This window comes from Caretta caretta, chromosome 3 (genome assembly GCF_965140235.1).
Source record: "Caretta caretta isolate rCarCar2 chromosome 3, rCarCar1.hap1, whole genome shotgun sequence".
Taxonomy (NCBI): Eukaryota; Metazoa; Chordata; order Testudines; family Cheloniidae; genus Caretta; species Caretta caretta.
The window spans coordinates 67,197,501-67,218,735 of record NC_134208.1 but is presented as its reverse complement, the minus strand read 5'-3'; the positions used below and the strand labels follow the sequence as shown (position 1 = coordinate 67,218,735).

The 21,235-nt window shown below is 44.1% G+C and overlaps 1 protein-coding gene across 7 annotated transcripts in view; it reads left to right on the top strand.

Annotated features, from left to right (window-relative positions):
- SYNCRIP (synaptotagmin binding cytoplasmic RNA interacting protein) overlaps window positions 1-21,235 on the top strand; it is a 36,869-nt gene that overhangs the window by 7,777 nt on the left and 7,857 nt on the right. For all 7 annotated transcript variants that reach the window (XM_048845077.2, XM_048845076.2, XM_048845075.2 and 4 more), the window contains 4 exons: window positions 3,900-4,035; window positions 4,834-5,039; window positions 10,655-10,804; window positions 19,026-19,147. In XM_048845077.2, the coding sequence (XP_048701034.1) occupies window positions 3,900-4,035; window positions 4,834-5,039; window positions 10,655-10,804; window positions 19,026-19,147 (614 nt within the window). The remainder of the gene's footprint in view (window positions 1-3,899; window positions 4,036-4,833; window positions 5,040-10,654; window positions 10,805-19,025; window positions 19,148-21,235) is intronic.

Sequence of the window (21,235 nt, the reverse complement as noted above, 5' to 3'; positions counted from 1 at the left end):
AAACTGACTGAATGTTTAGTCCTATCAGATGATTCTGTAAACCAGAAACACTTTTTTTTTCCTCAGATGAAAAGATTGAATCTTAGACGTTACTTAACAATAGGTTTAAAACTTGACTTTCAAATAGATGTTGTCTTTAAATGCAACATACTTGTAGATATGGAAGGCAATCTGTGCTGATATATTAAGCTGATACAATGCAAAATTAGATGAAGATCAGACTGCGACTTGGTCCTCTTTCCTTGTGTATAAGGGATCTCTAGTGCTGCAAAAGTATGAGGCTTTCCATCCAAGATATTTATATATTCAGACATTGTATAAAGAATCATATGCCACTGAAATTGTTACACGGGTGGATTGGGGAAATACAGGGGAAAATTTGTATTTGGGGTTGACAGGGAAACCTTTTCAGCCTAAGTACTAGGACATGACGATGTGTCATTCTTGACAAATTAGCAGTGTCCATTCAGCTGAGGAGTGAGTATGGGAGAAGATACTAATTCAAAGCAAGTACCTTGGCATTAGTTGGTTTTGTATAAGGTGCAAACCACACTTGGCTGGTTAAATCATGATTTGGAAAAACTTAGCAGGTGCATATTATCCAGAGGCCAATTCAGAAGGTTGGAGTGTGGGTTTACCAGTAAGATCTGGGCACTGTGCCTTGGTGAGAAGCCTCTCTGTCATGGGACTAGGGAGGCTTCTCAGTGGCAAACTCTCCTATCGCCGACAGATTGTCTGTTTAGAACCCCGTGCCCTCCCCCCATCACTTCATGGAAAGAGCTTTTTTTTTCCTCCCATTTTTCCTACCTCTTGACTCTTTGGGGCATATGTGTATTTGCTATTCTTCCCCACCCCCTCCTCAAAGCCTCTTCTGTTCGAACTTTCCAAAACCTAACAGAATTGAGACAAATGAGAACATCCACTTCCCTGTTGCCTATAGACTTCTGAATATTAATAGGAAAACTGATGGGAACTTTGTCAGTATTCCGCTGCTGCTGCATGATTAGCCTGAGCTCTTCTCAGATTCAGGAAGATGACGTTGCATCGATTTACACAAGTCATATTTGATGGTTACCTTAGTATCTCCAAGGCTAAAGACTTCTTTTTAATTATGAACTTAAATTCTGTAGAAATTGATACTTAGACTTTTTCCCACTCACCAGCTTGTGAAAATTTCCTATTTGCCACTTAGATGATTCAAGCTCTGGATTTTGTTTTAAAATTAAAAAACGGGTAGAACTGTGTATGAACTGATTCTATACGTTGTCCCCAAATTTCATTTGACATGTGGAGAGGGCTATAGTTTAGTTATAACATAGTTTAGTCTTGCTCTTTATAACAGAACACAGAGTAAATTATAACGTTGTCTATAATGTAGTCTGGCCCTTAGATTGCCATGCTTATCTTTAACATACAAATACTCCTTACAGTGCTTTAAAGTTTAATGCTACATGGAGGTGAAAATGTCTTGTGAAATTGGGGGATGCAGTATGCTAGTTGAACTCCATGCTGAGTGCTCTGGTTGTGTGACTTACACCTTTTCTGTAAGACTAGTTAAGGTGGCAATATGTGGCTCATGAAGCGTTGTCAATGGAGAAGCTAGTTTCTGTATAAACCTTAGATTTTTGTGGAATTTGTAATCCTTTTTTTGGCTCTTTCACCCTTGATTCTTGTAATAAATCTGAACTGAATAATCAGTCTTCACACATACTTCTGTTCTTCAGCATGTTAAAGTGAACATTTGTCATCTTGTATTTGCTTCCCCCCTCAATCTCAAGTAGATTTCAAAGCAGTAGTTCAGCAGGAGAATCGTGTGTGCTTACATCATTTTACTTTTAGCACGCTGTATTTATTGTCTGATAACCTGGTTTAACATTTTACTATGGATTACTATTGAAAGTGAGTTTGGGGTCATCCTAGTCTTCAGTGAACATTGCGTGACTTGGAACTATTAACAGACTTCGCTCAATAAGTCCATGACTAGAGTAATTTGGGTGGTTGTAAATTGAGATCGAGGCACTGTAATGGAGTGTTTGGTAGAAAATATTCCATGCCTGGGTGTAATATAATCATTGTTTTGGATTATATTTTTCTTTATCCTACCACTATCCAAGATTATTGGGCTGCTCTGTGAAAGATTCCTTTGTTCTAAACTTCTCCCATTTTAGAAGCCTTTATGCTTGCTTGAGGAACAAAGTTTCTTATTTTAACAATCCATAAAATTATGAGCATGGTTTTATTCAATTCTGTTAAAGAAAAATATAGAACTAATGCAAAACTGATGACCAGTAGCTCAGATAGAAGTGAGGTTAGCCACAGGTGTCTTCAAGTTATTTGTGCCATCTACACACAGCAGTGTAATTTATTGTTCAATATAGGAAGTGAATACACTAACTGAAACTGTTGTTTGAATTCTAGGTGGGTAAAATGACACAAATTCATCTAATCAGAGCTGTTGGATTAATGCACTTAGTTTACAGAAAGTAGTATGGGTTAGATGACTGGCCCCCAAGAGGTCAGACCTATTTTGCATGCTTAGAAGACACTTCAGTAGTGTGTCGAATACCAGTTTGGGACATTGAGTCAAAACTGACTGGAGTGGGATATAAATATATTGACTTGGCAATGCTGTTTCTGTTGTCTGTGTTCCATGGCAATCTCCCGTGTAAATACTGGGCCTGACCCCGTTTAATGTAAGATTACAGGTGGTATGTTTAAAGGGACTCTGATGGTTTACAAAACACTTCTTAAAATCATATGTACATTGTAACATCCATAGATATTAAATTAAAAAATCTAACTTATTTTTTACTATGCTGTTAATTTTTTCTGCTTCTCTTAGATTGGACAGTGAGAATAGGTTACTCAGTTTTAATGTTAAATTAGCGCTCTGCTGTAATGTCTTTGGGCTGCAAACACTGTAGGGCGGGTGGGCAAACTTTTTGGCCCGATGGCCACATCTGGGTATGGAAATTGTATGGTGGGCCGTGAATGCTCACAAAATTGAGGGTTGGGGTGCGAGAGGGGGTGAGAGCTCCGGCTGGGGGTGCGGGCTCTGGGCTGGGGCCAGAAATGAGGAGTTCAGGGTGCAGGAGGGGGCTCCGGGTTGGGGGAGTGAGGGCTCTGGGGTTCAGGAGGGTGTCAGTCTCTCAAAGAACAAAATATCCCTTGCGGAATGAATAGCAAGCTAACTGCTTTGACAAGATGTTGGTCAAGAAACATCAACTTTCCTAGCTGGAGAGCAGCCTGTGGTGAAGCTTGCAAGGAAAATAGCTAATTTGTGTGTCGTGTGTATGTGTCTTTTGCTACAGTTTTTGTCCAGAAGTTGCTGTCTGAATTGGTGGAGAGGTCAAGCAGTGTATACACATTGTCTATATGAGAGCAATAGTTTTTTGTTTTTTTTTCCCAATAGTGGGCTTTCCTTGGGCTCCAGCTTGTTGAGGGTTTTGTGATCTGAACCTAAATACCTGCTATTATGTGCCTAGTGCAGTTTAAGAAGAGTTTATAGTTGGTAATCGGGGGAAGTTTTTTTCCCTGCAGTGTGACTGGATGCAGTACCTTTACTGTCAACACTTCAGATAGAATACGCGCCAACTGCTGTAGTTCTGCATAGTGCATCATCTTGTGAAGACTGAGACAGTAGAAAAGCTCCTTCTGGAAGTAAAGCTTGATTCTGGAGCCAGGACATTGGGAGAAAGGGCTGCAATTGGGGACCAATGGTAGAGGATGTGAATGTACCACAAGTGTAGTACTCTTGTATGCATACATCAGGCCACTGAAGGGTTAATACCTCACTGTTCATCACAGCTGTAGGGAAGTAAAATATCTGCTACAGATGCTTTTGAGTGGAGAAGAGTGAAAGTTTGGTAATAATTTGCCATTGTCTGTTTTTCTTTCAGTACAATAATCATGAAATTCGTTCCGGAAAACACATTGGTGTATGCATCTCTGTTGCCAATAATAGGCTTTTTGTTGGCTCTATTCCCAAGAGTAAAACCAAGGAACAGATTGTTGAAGAATTTAGTAAAGTAACAGGTAAGTTAGTAAGTGTATTGGGAACTGGGTAAAATAAATGTGAGTGATCAATGATGATTTTTTTCACCATCTTTCGGCTGATGTTGAATGATGACAATCTTTTAAACTGAGGTCACTTAGCTTTATCCTGAGTGTTCAGACTTCTCACTTTTGAAAGAACCAGTAATATTTGTAATTATACCTAAACAATTGTGGTGTTTTGGAATAATACATATTTTCATTTATTTGAATCTCTGTAACTAAACCTTAGATTATTATACTTATTTAATCTAATGAATAATTAGCAAATACAATACAAGGAAAGTTTCTTTCAAAGAAATGCATTGTTCCACAACTCACCAAAGTTCCTTCAGTATCAAAGGACAAATTGATCTCCTTTTTAAAGGCAACATTTAACCAATATGGGGAGAGTTCTGTGTGTGAGTCCTGTGCATTAGTGGATTAAAGTTACTGACTTCCCTTTAATGCTGAAGGGTTACTTCTGCACAAAGGCATCCAAAAAGTGCAACTTGAAGGAAGGCTCTCAGAAGTCTTTTAAACACAAAACAGTGTTACTTTTTATGGGACAGGAATAATTATGTCCACTGATGCTAAAATGCAGTGATATGTGATATAAAAACTTAGTATTCTGAAAGTACAGAAATGTATCTTGGCATTTCTTCACACCAATCTTTGAAGCTCATCCACTCTTTCACATCGGCTTGTAACTTACTTATATCCTTAAGCAGGATCATTCCTTCACTTTATAGTATAGCACATCAATTGAAGCAAAATTAAATATTCTGCTTAATTTCACAGAGGGTCTCACAGATGTCATATTGTATCATCAACCTGATGACAAGAAAAAGAACAGGGGGTTTTGTTTCCTTGAATATGAAGATCACAAAACTGCTGCTCAGGCCAGACGTAGGTTAATGAGTGGAAAAGTGAAAGTCTGGGGAAATGTTGTTACAGTTGAATGGGCTGACCCTATAGAAGATCCAGATCCTGAAGTTATGGCAAAGGTAATAACGCAACTGAGAAATATAATTATACCCACATCACTTAAATTGTCATAAGGTAAATATTTCCGGTATTAGCACTACGTTGAAATACCACTTTCTTGATAGATGAGTTAAAGCCGGGTTGTAAAGATGTGAATGCATTCTAAAACACTTGAAAATTAAAAGCAACTCTTATAGGCCTAACAGGAATTTCATTGGCAAGTAGTATTTACTACTGCTTGGGGCTGACTGATATTTGTTTCCTGCCAGTGCTGAAAATCTATGCCACAATTCCTGTAATCTGCCTGTACTCTAATTATGTAAGTGACATAGTGGCTTCAAAATCAAAGTTGCTTTGTGGCTTCACACTAAGGACCTTGATTCAAAGGAATTAGTGGGACTGTTTGGATCAGCCCGTAAAACTGAATTTAAATAAATACGGAACTTCATATCTGTACTACTTCAAGGAACATAAACCTGAATTTTCTTAAATCCTTGTCAGAATCCAAGAAGCTATAATTTCACAAATCAAGCGATTACTTCTCTTAGACATTATTTCAGTTGTGGTGGTGGGGTGTTTTTCTTTCAGACCCCCTGAAACAGTAGTGGCAACATTCCGGAGTGCAAAGTTCACATAGCTTAAGTTCTTCATACCAAAACACTAAGTTTGGGGAGCATTTTTAATAACAAGAGAATAGTTCTTTGTTGTGACTTATATTTTGCCACAGCAGAAGCAGATGAATTGATTCATACCTGAAAACTTCTGTTCTCAGATGTTGCCCAGTCCTGTCTCTTTTTGGTTCTGTTGCCTAGCCACTAGCACAATTCCCCCTAGACAGCCCTTTTCTGAGTTACTTTTTGTCTCTATCTCATCTGCCTTTCCTCTGACCTGAGATGGTTGACTGACTAGTAGGTGTTCCTAGTTTGATGAACTTGGTAAGATGTCTTGGATGGGGTCTCCTCTTTGGTGAGCCAAATAGGGTTCATCTTATGAAATAGCTGTTTTTCTAGCAGAAGTATACAATCTCTTAGGCGTGGGCTACACTGGGGGGGGGGGGTGCGAACTAAGATATGCAATCTTAGTTCGACTTCCCTGGCTGTCCTCATGGCAGCGAGTTGACCGCGGCGGCTCCCCCGTCGACTCCACTTGCTCCTCCTGCCAAGGTGGAGTACAGGCATCATTTCGGGGATTGATTTTATCGCATCTAGATGAGACGTGATAAATCGATTTCCCCAATAGATCGATCAGAAGACGTACCCTTACTGTTTTGCCTGTCAGTTTTAATCCCCCTTTGCTTTGTTGCCCAGTGTTGTAGTCACTCAACAGCAGGGAGTGTGCCGAGTCTTTCAGATAGTTTGCCTACAAAATGGCACTTCCTCTGTAGTGCAGCTTCTCCCTGTGATCCAGGAGATTGATCACGAGAGGAGCCCTGATCCATCTAACTTTTTCTTTGACCATTGGTGAGGGACTCCTGCTGTTGAAAATGATCAGATGAGTAGGAAGTGAAGGGAGCATGGATAGGAAGAAAACACTGGGTAGTAGGCTTCTGGGGCAGAGCTGTGGAGGTGGGGAACATGAGAGCTAGGAAGCAATGCTTCCTGGTTCCCTGCCCCGCTCCACATAAGTGATTTTGACCAAACTAAAAACACTTTAAATGCTGAATGGGGCAGGGGGATAGTAGGGCATTGAAAGGACCAAGGGAAAGAGCATGGAAAAGATGTAAGGGATCAGGAATGCCATAGACTTAGTGCAGTGGACCAAGAGACGTGTGAATGGAGATTCCAAATTAAACTGCAGGAAAGGGAGACTGCTTGATGGAGAGGACTGAGGAAAGTAGAGAGAGGGGATTGGCTCAGATCTGAAGGCTATAGAGAGATGTAGAGGATGCAGGGTGGGAGGATGATCGAGGGAGTGGTTTTTCCCATGTGTGAAAGACTTAAACTTTAAGAAATTAAAGATGGAGAAAAGGCTTTTCCTCCACTCCCTTTCCTACCCAAATCCCAAACAGCTATAATTCTTTCCTTACACTACACCACATGCAGATATATGGAACTCTGAAGGAGGGGAACTACTCTATAGTAGGCCTCAGAACATCTGCCAGAGCAGGCATGCCCTTCTGTAAACTTATCCACAGACCCACTTAAGTTTTGATGCTCTTTAAAAGGTCTGGGGTCCCGGCTGCCGGCCCCTGCCAGCTGGGGCCCCAGCCGCTGGCACCGCTCAGCACGCTGCCAGTCTGGGGTTCCATCAGGGGGGCCCCTGTAAATGTAAAATTTATTACTGGCACGTGAAACCTTAAATTAATGAAGACATGGCACGCTACTTCTCAAAGATTGCCAACCCCTGGCTTATCTAAACATACAGCACTGCAGTGGCATAGTTGCACCAGTGCCACTGTAGCACTTAGTGAAGACGCTACCTACGCTGTCTACATAGTGTTGTCTACACCAGGAGTATGGCATAACTGCGTTGCTCAGGAGTGTGGATTTTCCATATGCCTGAGTGACCTGATTGTACCGACATAGGTTTGTAATGTAGGCTAGGCCTCGGAGTGCTGTACATATGTGTACAGTTCCTACAAATCATGGAAACTGCAAGGTAAGACCAGGTTAACCTTATGCCTGAAGTGGTTTAAAATAGATGAAGGGTAAATTGAGGTTGTAAGTTTGAGAAGTTAGGCTTGTGCTCTGTGGAGGCTTGCTTGTTAGTAATCTGTGTGAATGGTTGATAAGGCATATGAATTGAGGATTGTGTGGTTATTATTTCCTTAACTGGAAAATTCCTAGATTTTTCAGTACTGCATTAATGATAAACATTTCTTTAAGTTAACGTTTTTTTAGCGTAGTACTGGTTTTGGTATTCAGCATCCTGAGATACCATAGTCCAGGGAAAATTCAAGAGGCAATTCAGTAGTTACTGTTGAATGGACCTTGCAAAGCACAATCAAGGCTGGCAATTTAAGCAGCCAGTTAACTTGAGTGGTGTCTTTGAAATTTTGGACACGGTCACGTGGCTGCGGGTACATGGCTCATAACTTAACTATTATTTCATTATGTCCAAACTAAAAGGGGACTTTACTTTTTCTCTCCCATTTCAACCCAAAGGGGGAAGGCATGTCATCTGAGAAGACTGTCTTGTCTTGGCTTCCTTATGCTTAAACTGACCTGTTCATTAGTGCAGTAGTTCTCGACCTTTCCAGACTACTGTACCCCTTTCCGAAGTCTGATTTGTCTTGAGTACCCCAGGTTTCACCTCACTTAAACTACTTGCTTACAAAATCAGACATAAAAATACAAAAGTGTCATAGCACACTACTACTGAAAAATTGCTTGCTTTCTCATTTTTACCATATAATTATAAAATCGATTGGAATATAAATATTGTACCTACATTTCAGTGTACAGTATATAGAGCAGTATAAAACAGTCATGAAATTTTAGTTTGTACTGGCTTCGCTAGTCCTTTTTTATGTAACCTGTTGTAAAACTAGGCAAATATCTAGATAATATACCCCCTGGAAGACGGCTGCATACCCCCAGCATACATGTACCCCTGGTTGAGAACCACTGTATTAGTGTACGACCTTTCCAGAGATCAAGCTTGTTGATTAGATACATAGTGCACAGTTTGACCAGGTCTGAGGCATTAGAGAATAGAATCTGTCTGTACTGGAGAAGGTTTAAACCAGTCATTTCCCTGCAGTTAATTAAAAATTGTCTAGAATCAATACATGCTTTAGTTCTTTTTTTGGAGAGGCAACAATTGATGTAACGTCCACCTGAGATTGGAAGGGTGGGCATTGGGGTTGCCAGTGGACTGTAAAGCTTGTCTGCTAAGTCCTCTGCTGTTCACCATTTCTAATAATAAACGACAAGGGGATGGTCAATTAAATTGGATGGCAACAAATTTAAAACTTAAATCCTTTTTCACGAGTCAGAATTAGACTCTGAAATTCATTGCCACAAAAGATCATCGAGGCAAAGAGTTTATCGGGATTATAAAAGGACTCGGACACTTACATGTATAGGAGGACTATCCAGAGGAGTTAAGGTTTAAAAAAAGGTTTTGGAAGAGACAGGCTCTTGGAGTCAGGGCATAAGGCAGACTCTAATGTGGGTTAAAAAAACTTCTTTGGGAGTAGGTTATTCTGTTGCCTACGATGGGTTTTTTGCTCTTTCCTCTGTGCCTGTTGCTATTTAGCCATTGTTGAAGACAGGACACTAGACTAGATGGACCACTGGTCTGATCCAGTATTGTAATTCGTGTGTTCCTCTGCCTCCTCCCTCATCCCCCATAGCTCCTATACACTTTCTCTGCAGGCCTTTAGCCAAGGATTCTTCTATAGATCCCTGTCTGAGTCGGCAGTTTCTGCCCATCCATGCTCCCCCCTCCCCCAAGATATTGCTTCTTAATATACTGCACATAAGCACACAGGTTATGCCATATTTCATCCTGATAAGCCGCTTGTGGGTTCAGAACGAGAGAATCTGGTGCTGGCTGGTGCTACTGCAACAGGAGTAAAGCTGATGGCTGTGTTCCTCACAATCCCATACCCTGCTCTCCTTGGTCCCGCCATCTGCTCTGGAGGGGCCATAGGAAGGGGGAGCTGGTAGCTAAGCATGACCACCAGCTGCACTCTCCGTGCCGTATTTTCACTAGTTAAAAGTCTATGGATCACTGAGTGGTGCAACCTGAGCCAGTAAACTACTGGGAAGAGGGCTGGGGCAGAAAGTGTGATCTTAGCTATTGATCTGCAACTGGATTTTTTGATAGAAAACTTGTGGACTGAGCTGAGGAGCATTTGTGGGCAGGGGAATAGAGACTGTGGTCTGGCATTACTAATAAGGGGTATGGTGGGATGGAGAATATGCTCAGCTGCAAGCAAAAGACGCTTGCTTTATTTGACAGATCTTTCTTTGGCAGGTGTCAAGGTTGATAGCCCACAGATTAATACATCCGCTCTAGGGCTGCAAGGGCATATCTTAAACCAATTTGAGGGTGGCTTGTGTGGATGCTCTTGGTGCTTCATTGAGTACTGCACAACATAGCTGGCTGACTGCTCTAATATAGACAAGCCCTTACGTAACTTTCTCCCATACTAGATAAGATTGCTAAGCCTCAAGCTTTGCATTTCAGGTTGCCCTCTCACTGTTCTGTATTTCCTTTTATCATAGACAGTAAAAGTGTATTCTAGCCAACAATACTGTATTTGATGTGGTATCTTCAAGGCGCTTGAAGGTGGAGGCAAAATTGGCTAAGCAAAGAAGGCATGCTGAGTGATTAGCTATTACAGTGATGGGTGCTTAAACGTTGATATTTTGAATAGTTAACGTCTACATATAACTATCCTTAGCTGCTAACTTTACTTTTTGAAATGATTAAAAAAGGTTCCTTTGAGGTAAAACTTACTGATTGACTGTTTTCAGAAACAATGCTGATTAGCGTGATTGATCAGTAATATTAAATCATTTTATCCAACTGTCAAGTCAGCAAACTGATTTTTCAAACTTGTTGCAGAATGTTGCATGTTGCATATAAATAGAATGAATTTATACTAGCTGTAGCTCTAACATTTTGTGAAATTAATTATATTAGGCAAAACTTGTATATTGAAACATGATTTTTGTTGTCTTAGGTGAAAGTGTTGTTTGTACGTAACCTTGCCAATACTGTAACAGAGGAGATTCTAGAAAAGGCCTTCAGTCAATTTGGAAAATTAGAGCGAGTGAAGAAACTAAAAGATTATGCTTTCATTCATTTTGATGAACGGGATGGTGCTGTAAAGGTAGGTTAAAAGGACCTTAACTTTATGTGCATAAAAGTTGTTATGACCAAATTTAAATTTTAAAAATTGGATACTTTTGGGGGGAAAGCGGAATTATGTGAAGCATTAAATTGTTAACTAGTAACGGCATGAAGTGAAGTTACATGTTGGGCCTTTCCATAGGATGTTCTACACTATCTGAATTCAGGGAAGGAGAATGCTTCATGTAAATTGCTGTTAATATTGGTGACTATTATCTATTGAAAATAGAAATGGCCTTCTGTGAAAACAGTGACTGGGATGCCAGAACTTTCATCCACTTATCAAATATAAGGAAGTTCCTTTGGGATTAAAAGACCAATTTTGCTACCGGAGAATCTTGGTAGAAAATTTTGTTAGTAATGTAACCACTGAAACACAAAACAAACTTCCTAGGAGCAGAGTTAACCATTTGCTTTTTTGCTGACGGAGATATCCTACTGAGTGATTACTCCCTCCTCTCCTCCCTTCTTCCTTGTGATATACTCTCTCTCCCAAGGAGAAATTCAGGAATAACTCCTTTGTTTCATCCCTTTGCTTTGTGTTTCTTCCTCATTTGGTTTTGGTAGAATGACTGGCAGTATTTGTTCACATACCAGATTTCTACACCTTTGGGTGAAATATGCACATAGGTTTGCAACTTTCCCCACTTGTCCAGATAGCTTGGTGAAAAAGCTTGGGTGAATGGAGTAAGAATCCCTACCGTACAGGCATACTCTGCAGGCTGGGTCTCCTTTGGAGTCCAAAGGATCGTTGAAAGTGGTAGGATCTCTGATCCCCCTCTTTTGAAACTCCATTTCCAAACATTTGGTGAGAAACTTTCATTGTATGGATAGAATGACAGTATCCACTTCTGTTACGTGAGGCTGAGAAGCAGATTTCCTTTTGCACCTAATCAGTAAGGAAAAGTTTATAAAGAGAAAACAAAAGAGCAAAAATGTTTTTTGCGTAATTGCTCATGTCCATTCCAAAAGGTGTGTGCACGCATTGTGTGCACGATCGTTGGAAAGTTTTACCCTAGCAGTACCTGTTGGGTCAGCTGTGGAGCCCCCTTGAGTGGTGCCTTTATAGCAGTGTATATAGGTTCCTGCTGACCCCCTGCCTGCTCAGTTCCTTCTTACCGCAAGTGATGGTCATTGGAGCAACTTGTCTCTTGCTTTGCAAGTGTTTCCTTGTGTCTTTCTGTGTATATAGTTGTTTTTCACTAGTTAGTTTTATTAGTAGGTTTAAGTTGGGGGGGGGGTTCCCCTCCCCCGATATTTTTCCCTGTCACTGAGGCATGCTGCAACCCCAGGGGTTTAAGCCATGCGAAAGGTGCGGTAAGCCTGTGCCCAAAGGGGATCCGCATGCTGCTTGTCTGAAGTGCTTAGGAGAGGGCCATATGCAAGACAAGTGCACCATTTGCAGAGGATTCAAGCCCAGAACTGAGAGAGAGACACTGTTGCCTCAGACTCCTCTTAATGGAGTCTGAGCTTCGGCCTCAACCGGCTCAAGAGTCTGCACTGGGAGCCTTGGTGCATAGCACACCGGCCTTGATGCAGGACACCTCAGCACTGAGGAAGGACTCTCGTAAGTAGCATTGACACCGCTCCCCCGCGTGGAAGGCCGGCTCATTGGTGTGGCACCGTTCACAATCCCTGGTGCCGCACAAGAAGAAGGCGGCAGGGGAGCGGCCCAGCTCCACCAAGAATAGTAGGCAGGACTCCAGTGTGGTGCGTCCTGTGTTAGGAAACCAGAAGGCTGGCCCGTCAGTCCCAGCACCATCAACCCCAGCCTTGAGGGCAGGTCCGTTGAGTCCAGTGTCCATGGACTCCCTGGTCTGGGAAGTGTTGGAGGGGGACCTGGACCTCCCCTCCACACCAGATACTTTCGAGGCTGTGCAGGACTTAATTGCTGTGACGGCACGATCCCCAGCCTCTCATTCCCATGTACCAGCTCCAGTATCATAGAATCCCAGAATATCAGGGTTGGAAGGGACCTCAGGAGGTCATCTAGTCCAACCCCCCTACTCAAAGCAGAATCAATCCCCAGTTTTTGCCCCAGATCCCTAAATGGCTCCCTCAAGGATTGATCTCCCAATTGGCCTGGGTAGCAGGCCAATACTGAAACCACTGAGCTATCCCTCCGCGAGGCGGGGCAGGCCCAGGCAGTGGCACCATCTGCAGCATGCCCACCATGGTGCGGCACCATTCTTCATCACTGCAGCACCGCTCCCCAGCACTGTTGGGATCCGCTCCTCTCTGGTCAGGTTGGACTGCACATCGGAGTCTGAGGCAGAGTCGTCAGTGTCCAGATGCAGCCAGTACTGCTGGAGATTCCGGCACCGGTCTCTGCATCGCGGGGTGCAGGAACCCTCGGTACCGATGGTGTCCTGGCCTCCTCAGCGGAAGGAACCAGTACAATGGCCCTTTTGGACACCTTGGGCCTACCACCAGGGCCAAGGGCAGGGCTCCAGGGCAGCATTGGTGGTCTCTGCTGCCTGTGCCCCACGTTCTGTGAAGTCCATTGCCCCTGACCAATGCAGGACTCCCGAGGACCCACTGCGGAGCTCAGACCCTGGGCCTCCTGCGCCGAGCGCAAGGTCAGAGCCGCCTATGCCAGCAGCCCCCCTCTGCTAGTGGTTGCATCGGTGGATGTTCCTGAGGTCACCAGAGAGGCAAGAGGACCCTGTCCCACCTTGAGCCGCCTCATCCTCCTCACCGTACGAGGCAGTGGCGGGCACTACAGAGTCCCTTCTGCGATGGACATGAAAGCCCACCAAGACCTCCTCAGGAGGGTGGCCCAGACCCTTAACATGGCCACGGAGGAGGTGGTGGAAGACTCAGATCCCATGGTGGACATACTTACCCCAGAGGGTCCTTCTAGAGTGGCACTGCCGCTTATTTAGACTATCCAGACCACCAATAAGGTGCTCTGGTAAATCCCAGCTTCTGTACCACCAACGTCTAGGGGTGTAGAGAGGCATTACTTTGTCCCGCAAATGGGGGTACGAGCACCTCTTCACCCACCCCCAACCCAGGACATTGCTGGTTGATGCAGCAAACCACAAAGAGCGGCTGGGGCAGCCGGGGCCCACCCCTAAAAATAAGGAAGCTAAGAAGCTGGACCTCTTCGGTCGAAAGGTATACTTGACTGGGGTGCTCCAGCTTGAACCTCCAATCAGCAGGTGGTACTTAACTACTGTGCATACAACTCCTGGAACACCCTCTCCAAGTTCCGGGAACTGCTCCCATTGGACTCATGACAGGAGTTTGTGGCAGTCATAGAAGAAGGCAGGGTGGTGCCTAGAACCTCCCTCCAGGCAGCTTTGGACTCCGCCAATTCGGTGGCGCGAACCATGGCCAAGGCCATCACCGTGAGGCGTACCTCATGGCTGCAGGCTTCTGGATTCCCGGTGGAGGTCTAGAATACTTTGCAGGGCTGTTTGCGGACAAAACAGACTCCAGGTTGCACAGTCTCAAGGACTCATGTGCAATCCTCAAACACGGCACCCCAGAGAAAACCCTTTACGCCTCAGCCTCCTTCACGATTCTATCTGGGCCCCCACCTAAGCAGGACTATAGCCGGAGGAGGGGCAAAAACAACAGGAGATATCCCCCGCGGTCCTCCTCAGTCCAGGGTCAAGGCTCCTCCAAGCAGCCCCCTGCTTCGAAGCCAAACTTTTGAAGGTGCGCCGGGGGGTGGAGCACCAACCCAGATCCCGGATCCTTGCCTTCCCTTTGTGAACAGTCTGTCCTACTTCTGCCGTGCCTGGGCCCAGGTTACTTCAGATTGCTGGGTCCTAAGCATGGTAGGGGTCGGATATTCTATCCAGTCTGCCCCTACCTGCGTTCCCCATCCCTCTTCAGGGACCCCTCTCACGAGTCACGAGTAACTCCTGCTACAGGAGGTGCAATCACTCCTCACACTGGGGGCAATAGAAGAGGTTCCTCAGGAGTTCAGGGTCAGGGGGTTCTACTCCTGATATTTTCTCATCCTCAAAGCCAAGGGTGGACTCAGGTCTATCCTGGATCTGCAAAACCTCAGCAAGTTCATAAGGAAGCTGAAGTTTCATATGGTCTCTCTGGCCACCATCATTCCTTAGAATCACAGAATATCAGGGTTGGAAGGAACCTCAGGAGATCATCTAGTCCAAGCCCCTGCTCAAAGCAGGACCAATCCCCAATTTTTGCCCCAGATCCCTAAATGGCCCCCTCAAGGATTGAACTCACAACCCTGGGTTTAGCAGGCCAATGCTCAAACCACGGAGCTATTCCCCCCCCCCCCCCCCAAAGTTCCATCCTGCTGTAGATCGAAGCCCACTATGGAACTTTTAGCACATGGCAGGTGCACAGCAGACTACAGCGCTGTAGATCTACACCCCAGCTTCCCACCTATCAACTTTTCATATAAACAAGCCCTTTGTCTCCCTTCAAAGCTTTGTCATGGCATGTTCCAGTTTAGCGAAGGAGATCTAGTGACACTGCCTGAGGTATTATTGTTACAGGCATGTTTTTATACCTCAGTCCCCCTTTGGTCATAAGAGAACAGCTGTAATCATGGGGAAATACTTCTCTGTTCGAGAACTCACTACAGTTATTCAGATACATAGAAGTTTAACCCTACTAAAAAAATCCTCCTCTGTCCACTGAGATTGGAATGTTGGTAGTAAAGGTGCTTTTAGAATGGGATAAATTTCTAAATGTATCAGAAGACAAGGGAGCACTCACAGCTACAGGACATAACGGGACTTGGAAGGCCCTGAACTCTATTTCTGCAGAGAAATCTTCCCTCTACACTGGAAATGTGCTCTGTAATGAAGACAATGACAAATTAATAACGGATACCGTGTTCTTATATCAAGCCTTTCATCAGAGGACTCTCAAAGTGCTGTATAAGTCCAGTATCCCAACATTCCTATGAGGTAAAGTGAGGCTCAGTGATTTCCCTGGATCCGGGGGACTGGTACTCCACCCTCGATTTGAAGGACGTGTACTTTCATATATCGATTATCCCAGCACACAGGAGATTCCTGAGATTCGTAGTTAACGGCCTACACTACCAGTTCACCATACTACCGTTCGGACTTTCAGCAGCCCTGCGTGTGTTCAGAAAGTGCATGGCAGTTGTGGCAGCCTCCCTGCACAAACTCCAGGTACAGGTCTTCCCTTACCTGGACGACTGGCTCATCGAAGGCAATTCCCGAGTGCAAGTGCTGGAGCACGTGGCCCACGCATGAACCACTTTCAGCAGGCTAGGGCTCATTCTGAATGTGCCCAAGTCTACGCTGGTCCCAACCCAGAAAATAAGAGTTAATCGGGGCTCTCCTGGACTCCACTCAGGCCAGAGCCTTCCTTCTCAGGTCTTGGTTCCAAAGCATCAAGGGCATCCTCGATAGCCTCCACAGGTTCCCAACCACCACGGTCAGAAACTGCATGAAGCTTCTTGGGCACATGGCAGCCTGCATGTATGTAGTGCAGCATGCCAAGTTGTGCCTTTGCCCGCTCCAGGCTTGATTGACGAGCGTATACAGACCCAGCCGGGACTCTCTGGACAGACTAGTTACCCTCCTGCCCAAGATTCTCGAGTCCCTCAGGTGGTCTGTGTGGAAGTGCCCTTCGCCAAACTTCAGTCCTTATTGTTGCTGGTCACTGACGCATCAGAGACAGGCTGGGGAGTGCACCTGGACAGTATCAGAACTCAAGGCCTGTGGTTACAACCAGCACTATCGCTGCACATCAATATCAGAGAGCTGAGAGCGGTTCGCCTGGCTTGCCAGATGTTCCAGGCCCACCTGCAGGGAAAGCGTGTCAAGTTATGCCAGACAACACCACAGCCATGTTCTGTATAAACAAACGGAGTGGTGCTCGCTCCTCTCCCCTGTGCCAGGAATCTCTCCGGTTCTGCATCGCACATTATATCCAGCTACATGCCTCATACCTACCGGGGGCACAGTACGAACCATCTCAGCTGCTCATTCAACACTCACAATAGGTCACTCAGAGTGGACATCGCCCTTTCGATCGTCCACAGGTGGGGCTATCCCTCATGGACCTGTTCGCGATGCAGAACAACAGGAAGTGCAACCTATTCTGCTCCTTTCATAACCACAGCTATGGCTCCATAGTGGATGCCTTTCATCTTCCATGGAGGACTCACCTGCTATGTGTTCCTGCCCTTCCAACTCATACACAAAGTCCTCCTCAAAATCAGCAGGACAGGGCTTCAGTCATCCTCATAGGACCTGCATGGCCATGACAGTACTGGTTCACCACGTTGCTGAACCTATCAGTGACCAGGCCAGTGGCCCTCCCCATGCTTCCAGATGTCCATCATGGCAGACTACAACATCCCAACCTGGAGTCCCTCCTCTACATGGCATGGAAACTCCATGGCTAAACCAACTTGAACTCCAGTGTTCAGACTCTGTTAGGGAAGTTCTGTTGGGAAGCAGGAAACCCTCTACTCACGCAACATACCTGGCAAAGTGGAAGCTTTTCACCATTTGGTCCTTATAGAAAGGTTTCTCCAACCCCCCCCTTCCCCCCGCAACAAGCCTCTATTCCCTTTTGTGCTTGACTGCCTCTTGTACCTGAAGCAACAGGGGCTGGCTATACCTTCTATTAAGGTGCACCTGGCGGCCATCTCGGCCTTCCACCTGGGCATAGGGGGCAGGTCAATCTTTAGCAATCCCCCGGTGGGACGGTTTCTTAAGGACTTAGGGTTTATCCTGAAGTGAGGCAGCCTGTTCCCCAGTGGGATCTTCACCTGGTTCTTTCCAGACTTTATGGGCCCCCTTTCAGGCTACTGGCGACCTGCCCTTATCCTATCTCTCCTGGAAGGTGGCTTTTCTGGTGGCCATAACCTCAGTCAGAAGGATCCCCGAGCTCAGAGCACTTACTTACGAGCCTCCCTACATGGTCTTTTACAAAGACAAGGTGTAGCTATGCCCACACCCAGGGTTCCTACCTAAGGTTGTCTTGTATTTTCATGTGAATCAGGACATATTCCTACTGGTATTCTTTCCTAAGCCTCATGCCAGCAACAAAGAACGAGCACTCCATTCCCTAGACGTCAGGTGTGCCCTAGCCTTCTATACTGAACGCACTAAGCTGTTTCATAAGTCACCACAGTTCTTTATTGCAATTGCCGAGAGGATGAAGAGGTTCCCCGTCTGGTCCCAGGGTATTCCATCGTGGATTATGTCCTGCATCAGAACGTGCTACGACTTAGCTAAAATTCCAGCCCCGCCGTTAACAGCACACTCCACAAGAGCGCAGGCATCATCCACCGCATTCCTTGCGCAGGTCACTGTCTAAGACATATGTCTTCCATCCACACGTTTACGTTGCACTACACCATCACCTAACAGGCGAGGGATGATGTACCCTTCAGCAAGGCAGTACTACCATCAGTAACTCGGTGAACTCCGACCCCTCTCCGTCTAAACTACTTGGGAGTCATCTTTTGGAATGGACATGAGCAATCACTCAAAGAAGAAAAGACGGTTACCTACCTTTTTTGTAACTGTTCTTCGAGATATGGTGCTTATGTCCATTCCAAATCCCGCCCATCTCCCCTCTGTCGGAGTATTCCAGCAAGAAGGAACTGAGCAGGCAGCCAGTCGGCAAGGACCTATATACGCTGCCATAAAGGCGCCAGTCCAGGGGGCTCCACACCTTGATGGGTACCTCTAGGGTAAAACCTTCTGACAATCGAGCACACGGTGTGTGCACACACCTTTTGGAATGGACATGAGCAACGCATCTCGAAGAATAATTATTACAAAAGGTAGGTAACAGTCTTTTTTTTAAATCCACAAGATTGGTCTCTTGTTCTAGGAGCAGAGCATTTCTTTGTATACAAGTATTTTTCACTTGAATCTAACTAAGCTTTACTGCTACCCATTGTTGTAAATATGATTCTTAATGAGATCCCAGAGCTGAATTGTAGTGCACTATTTGCAGAGATTGCAATAGTATGTCCACAATCGTAAGTGGAAGAAATTTTTTAACAGGTAAAGGGTATCTTGGTTTTGAAAATCAGGCTTTAGTAATTATTTGAAACCCCAAGAGTAATCTGCAGTGTGACTTCCAGATACACAATCATGGCTAGTTCTGGGTGATACCATTTTTAAAAAAAGCCCTTTATTCTTTTTCTGCCCCTTAAAATATGCCCCTGAATGCCCTTAAAAGTATATCTAAAATCTGGTTACTTCCTTCAGGCAATGGAAGAAATGAATGGCAAAGATTTAGAGGGAGAAAATATTGAAATTGTGTTTGCTAAGCCACCAGATCAAAAAAGAAAAGAACGGAAAGCTCAGAGACAAGCGGCTAAAAATCAAATGTAAGTATAAGTTCATGCACATTGTGTATTGATTTCTGTCACACACACGTGCTTTTTTTACAAAAACCATAGCATGGGCGTTAAGTAGCAAGTATGATGAAGTGTATTAGTGTCTTAAATTTCATTTCCATAGGTGTAGGATGCATTTGAGTAGTTATTATATGGAGGAATTACTGGTATATCACAGTAGTGCCCAAAGGCCAGCCTCAATCATGATTGGGATCACATTTTGCCAAGTGTTGTACAAACCCAAATGAAAATAAAACTGCTGCCCTGGAGAGTTTACAGCCTAAATTGAGTAGTGGCTGAACTGGATGCATGTCCAGTTATCCAGGTCAAATTTGAAGATCATGGGAGCAAATTGGGAGAGATGAGCTGGTCATCTTCTAAAGAGCCACATACCTTTGTACTGTCAGGTGCACCCACGTGAGATGCATGCTCATCTGAGCAAACTTTGAAGCAGTACTATGGTGCCTACATGTAAATTGTTGGTGTGATTGCTCTGTCCAACAACATTTTTGCCACTTCAGTGATGATTAGTAAGCTTGCGAAGATTTTAAAAACGAAAGTGAAGATTTTGCAGAACAAAAAATGAGTAGCTTGCCACTATAGCCTTTAATGCTTTCATATATTTTCTGCTTGGGTTTAAATTGGATATCCTGCAGTTTTCTTCACTCCCACCCTGCATTTCCAAAAACACCTATGTTGCTGCTTGACATCCAAGAAGACGGAATGGCTAGGTGAAACAGAATAATACTAATCTTTAGATGGTGACGTTGTGCACAACTGGAATTGTTTAAGATTGCCTTGCTTGCTGCTGTCATTTACTGCCCCAAAGCTCTCGCTGGCCCTGCCGTTCCTTTCCTTGGTCATGTTAGCCATAGGCTTCGCTATTCTCTTTTGGACTCTATTCTTCGTGTCAAGTATTTTTCTGCTTCACTTACATTTTTCAGTTAGGCAAACCAACTTCCTTTGTCCCTCCTGTATGCCATGTCTCAGATGCAGCCATAAGAATACCTGTTTGTGAAGTACAGTTTAGAGTACTATGGCAAGTTACATGAACATATTTTTACAGTAGAGGCAGTTGCCTGCATGTCTCTATTTTGTTGATACTTATTTGACATTCTGTTCTCTCTCTCTCCCTCCCCCACCCCCCTTCGGCTTTAACTGGTGTCAAAAGGAAAAAAGGTTCCCAAAGTGGAATGGGCCAACAGTCTCTTTTTAGTCCTGTATCTAGACTCTGATAGTGCCCTGTACCTCATTCTATAGAGGAAAAAGGCACCTGATCAATTATACAATACTGTACTCCTCTTCCTCCTCTCCCCTCCCCCCCCCCCCCCCTCTTTGGGAGAGAGGAGTGGATTCTTGTGTAACTAGCTGGTCATCAGAGTATTCTCTAAAGCTTAACTATTACATCAGCAGTACTTTTTGTTTAGGGTAACTGCCTGTATATTTATTAAATATCTGAAACTTATTGCCTCTAGTGTACAGCAACAAATTTCCCTGTTGATCTCATACTGCATAAAATTATTTCATTGTATAATCTATTGTGTAACTATGCCAATTCATTTATTTTATGTGCCTCTGTTAATCTGGTGATCCTGTGCTAAACAATTCCAGTCTCTCTCCTATTTTGAATAAAAGCGGTGATAGGCGCCTTGTTCAGTCCCTCTTTCAGATCCATTCATAAGAGTAACTCTCAGATATCTATCATTCCTCTTTGATCTGGCAAGCTAACTAAAATACCACTACGAAGGCAGACAAGCAGTTCTGTTCAATGACTTATTCTGGGCATATTTGAATTTTAAATGTGCTACTTGTTGAATTGCAAGGGTTTTTAATTTCTTTAGGATTCAAAAATATGAAGGGGCAGGGGAGTATATAGCTATAAAGTGTGTGTGTTTAGTGTTGTCTTTGTTACTTGAAAGAAGCTGGCTGTGATCCTCAGATCTTAAGGAGACATTTTGTAAATATAGTACAGATTAATTTTAAATAACCATGTACTTTTCCCCTCTTATGTACTTCTACTTAATCTAAATTGTAATGTATGAATTCAAATGTTCCATCTGCTTATGAAACCAGATCTTA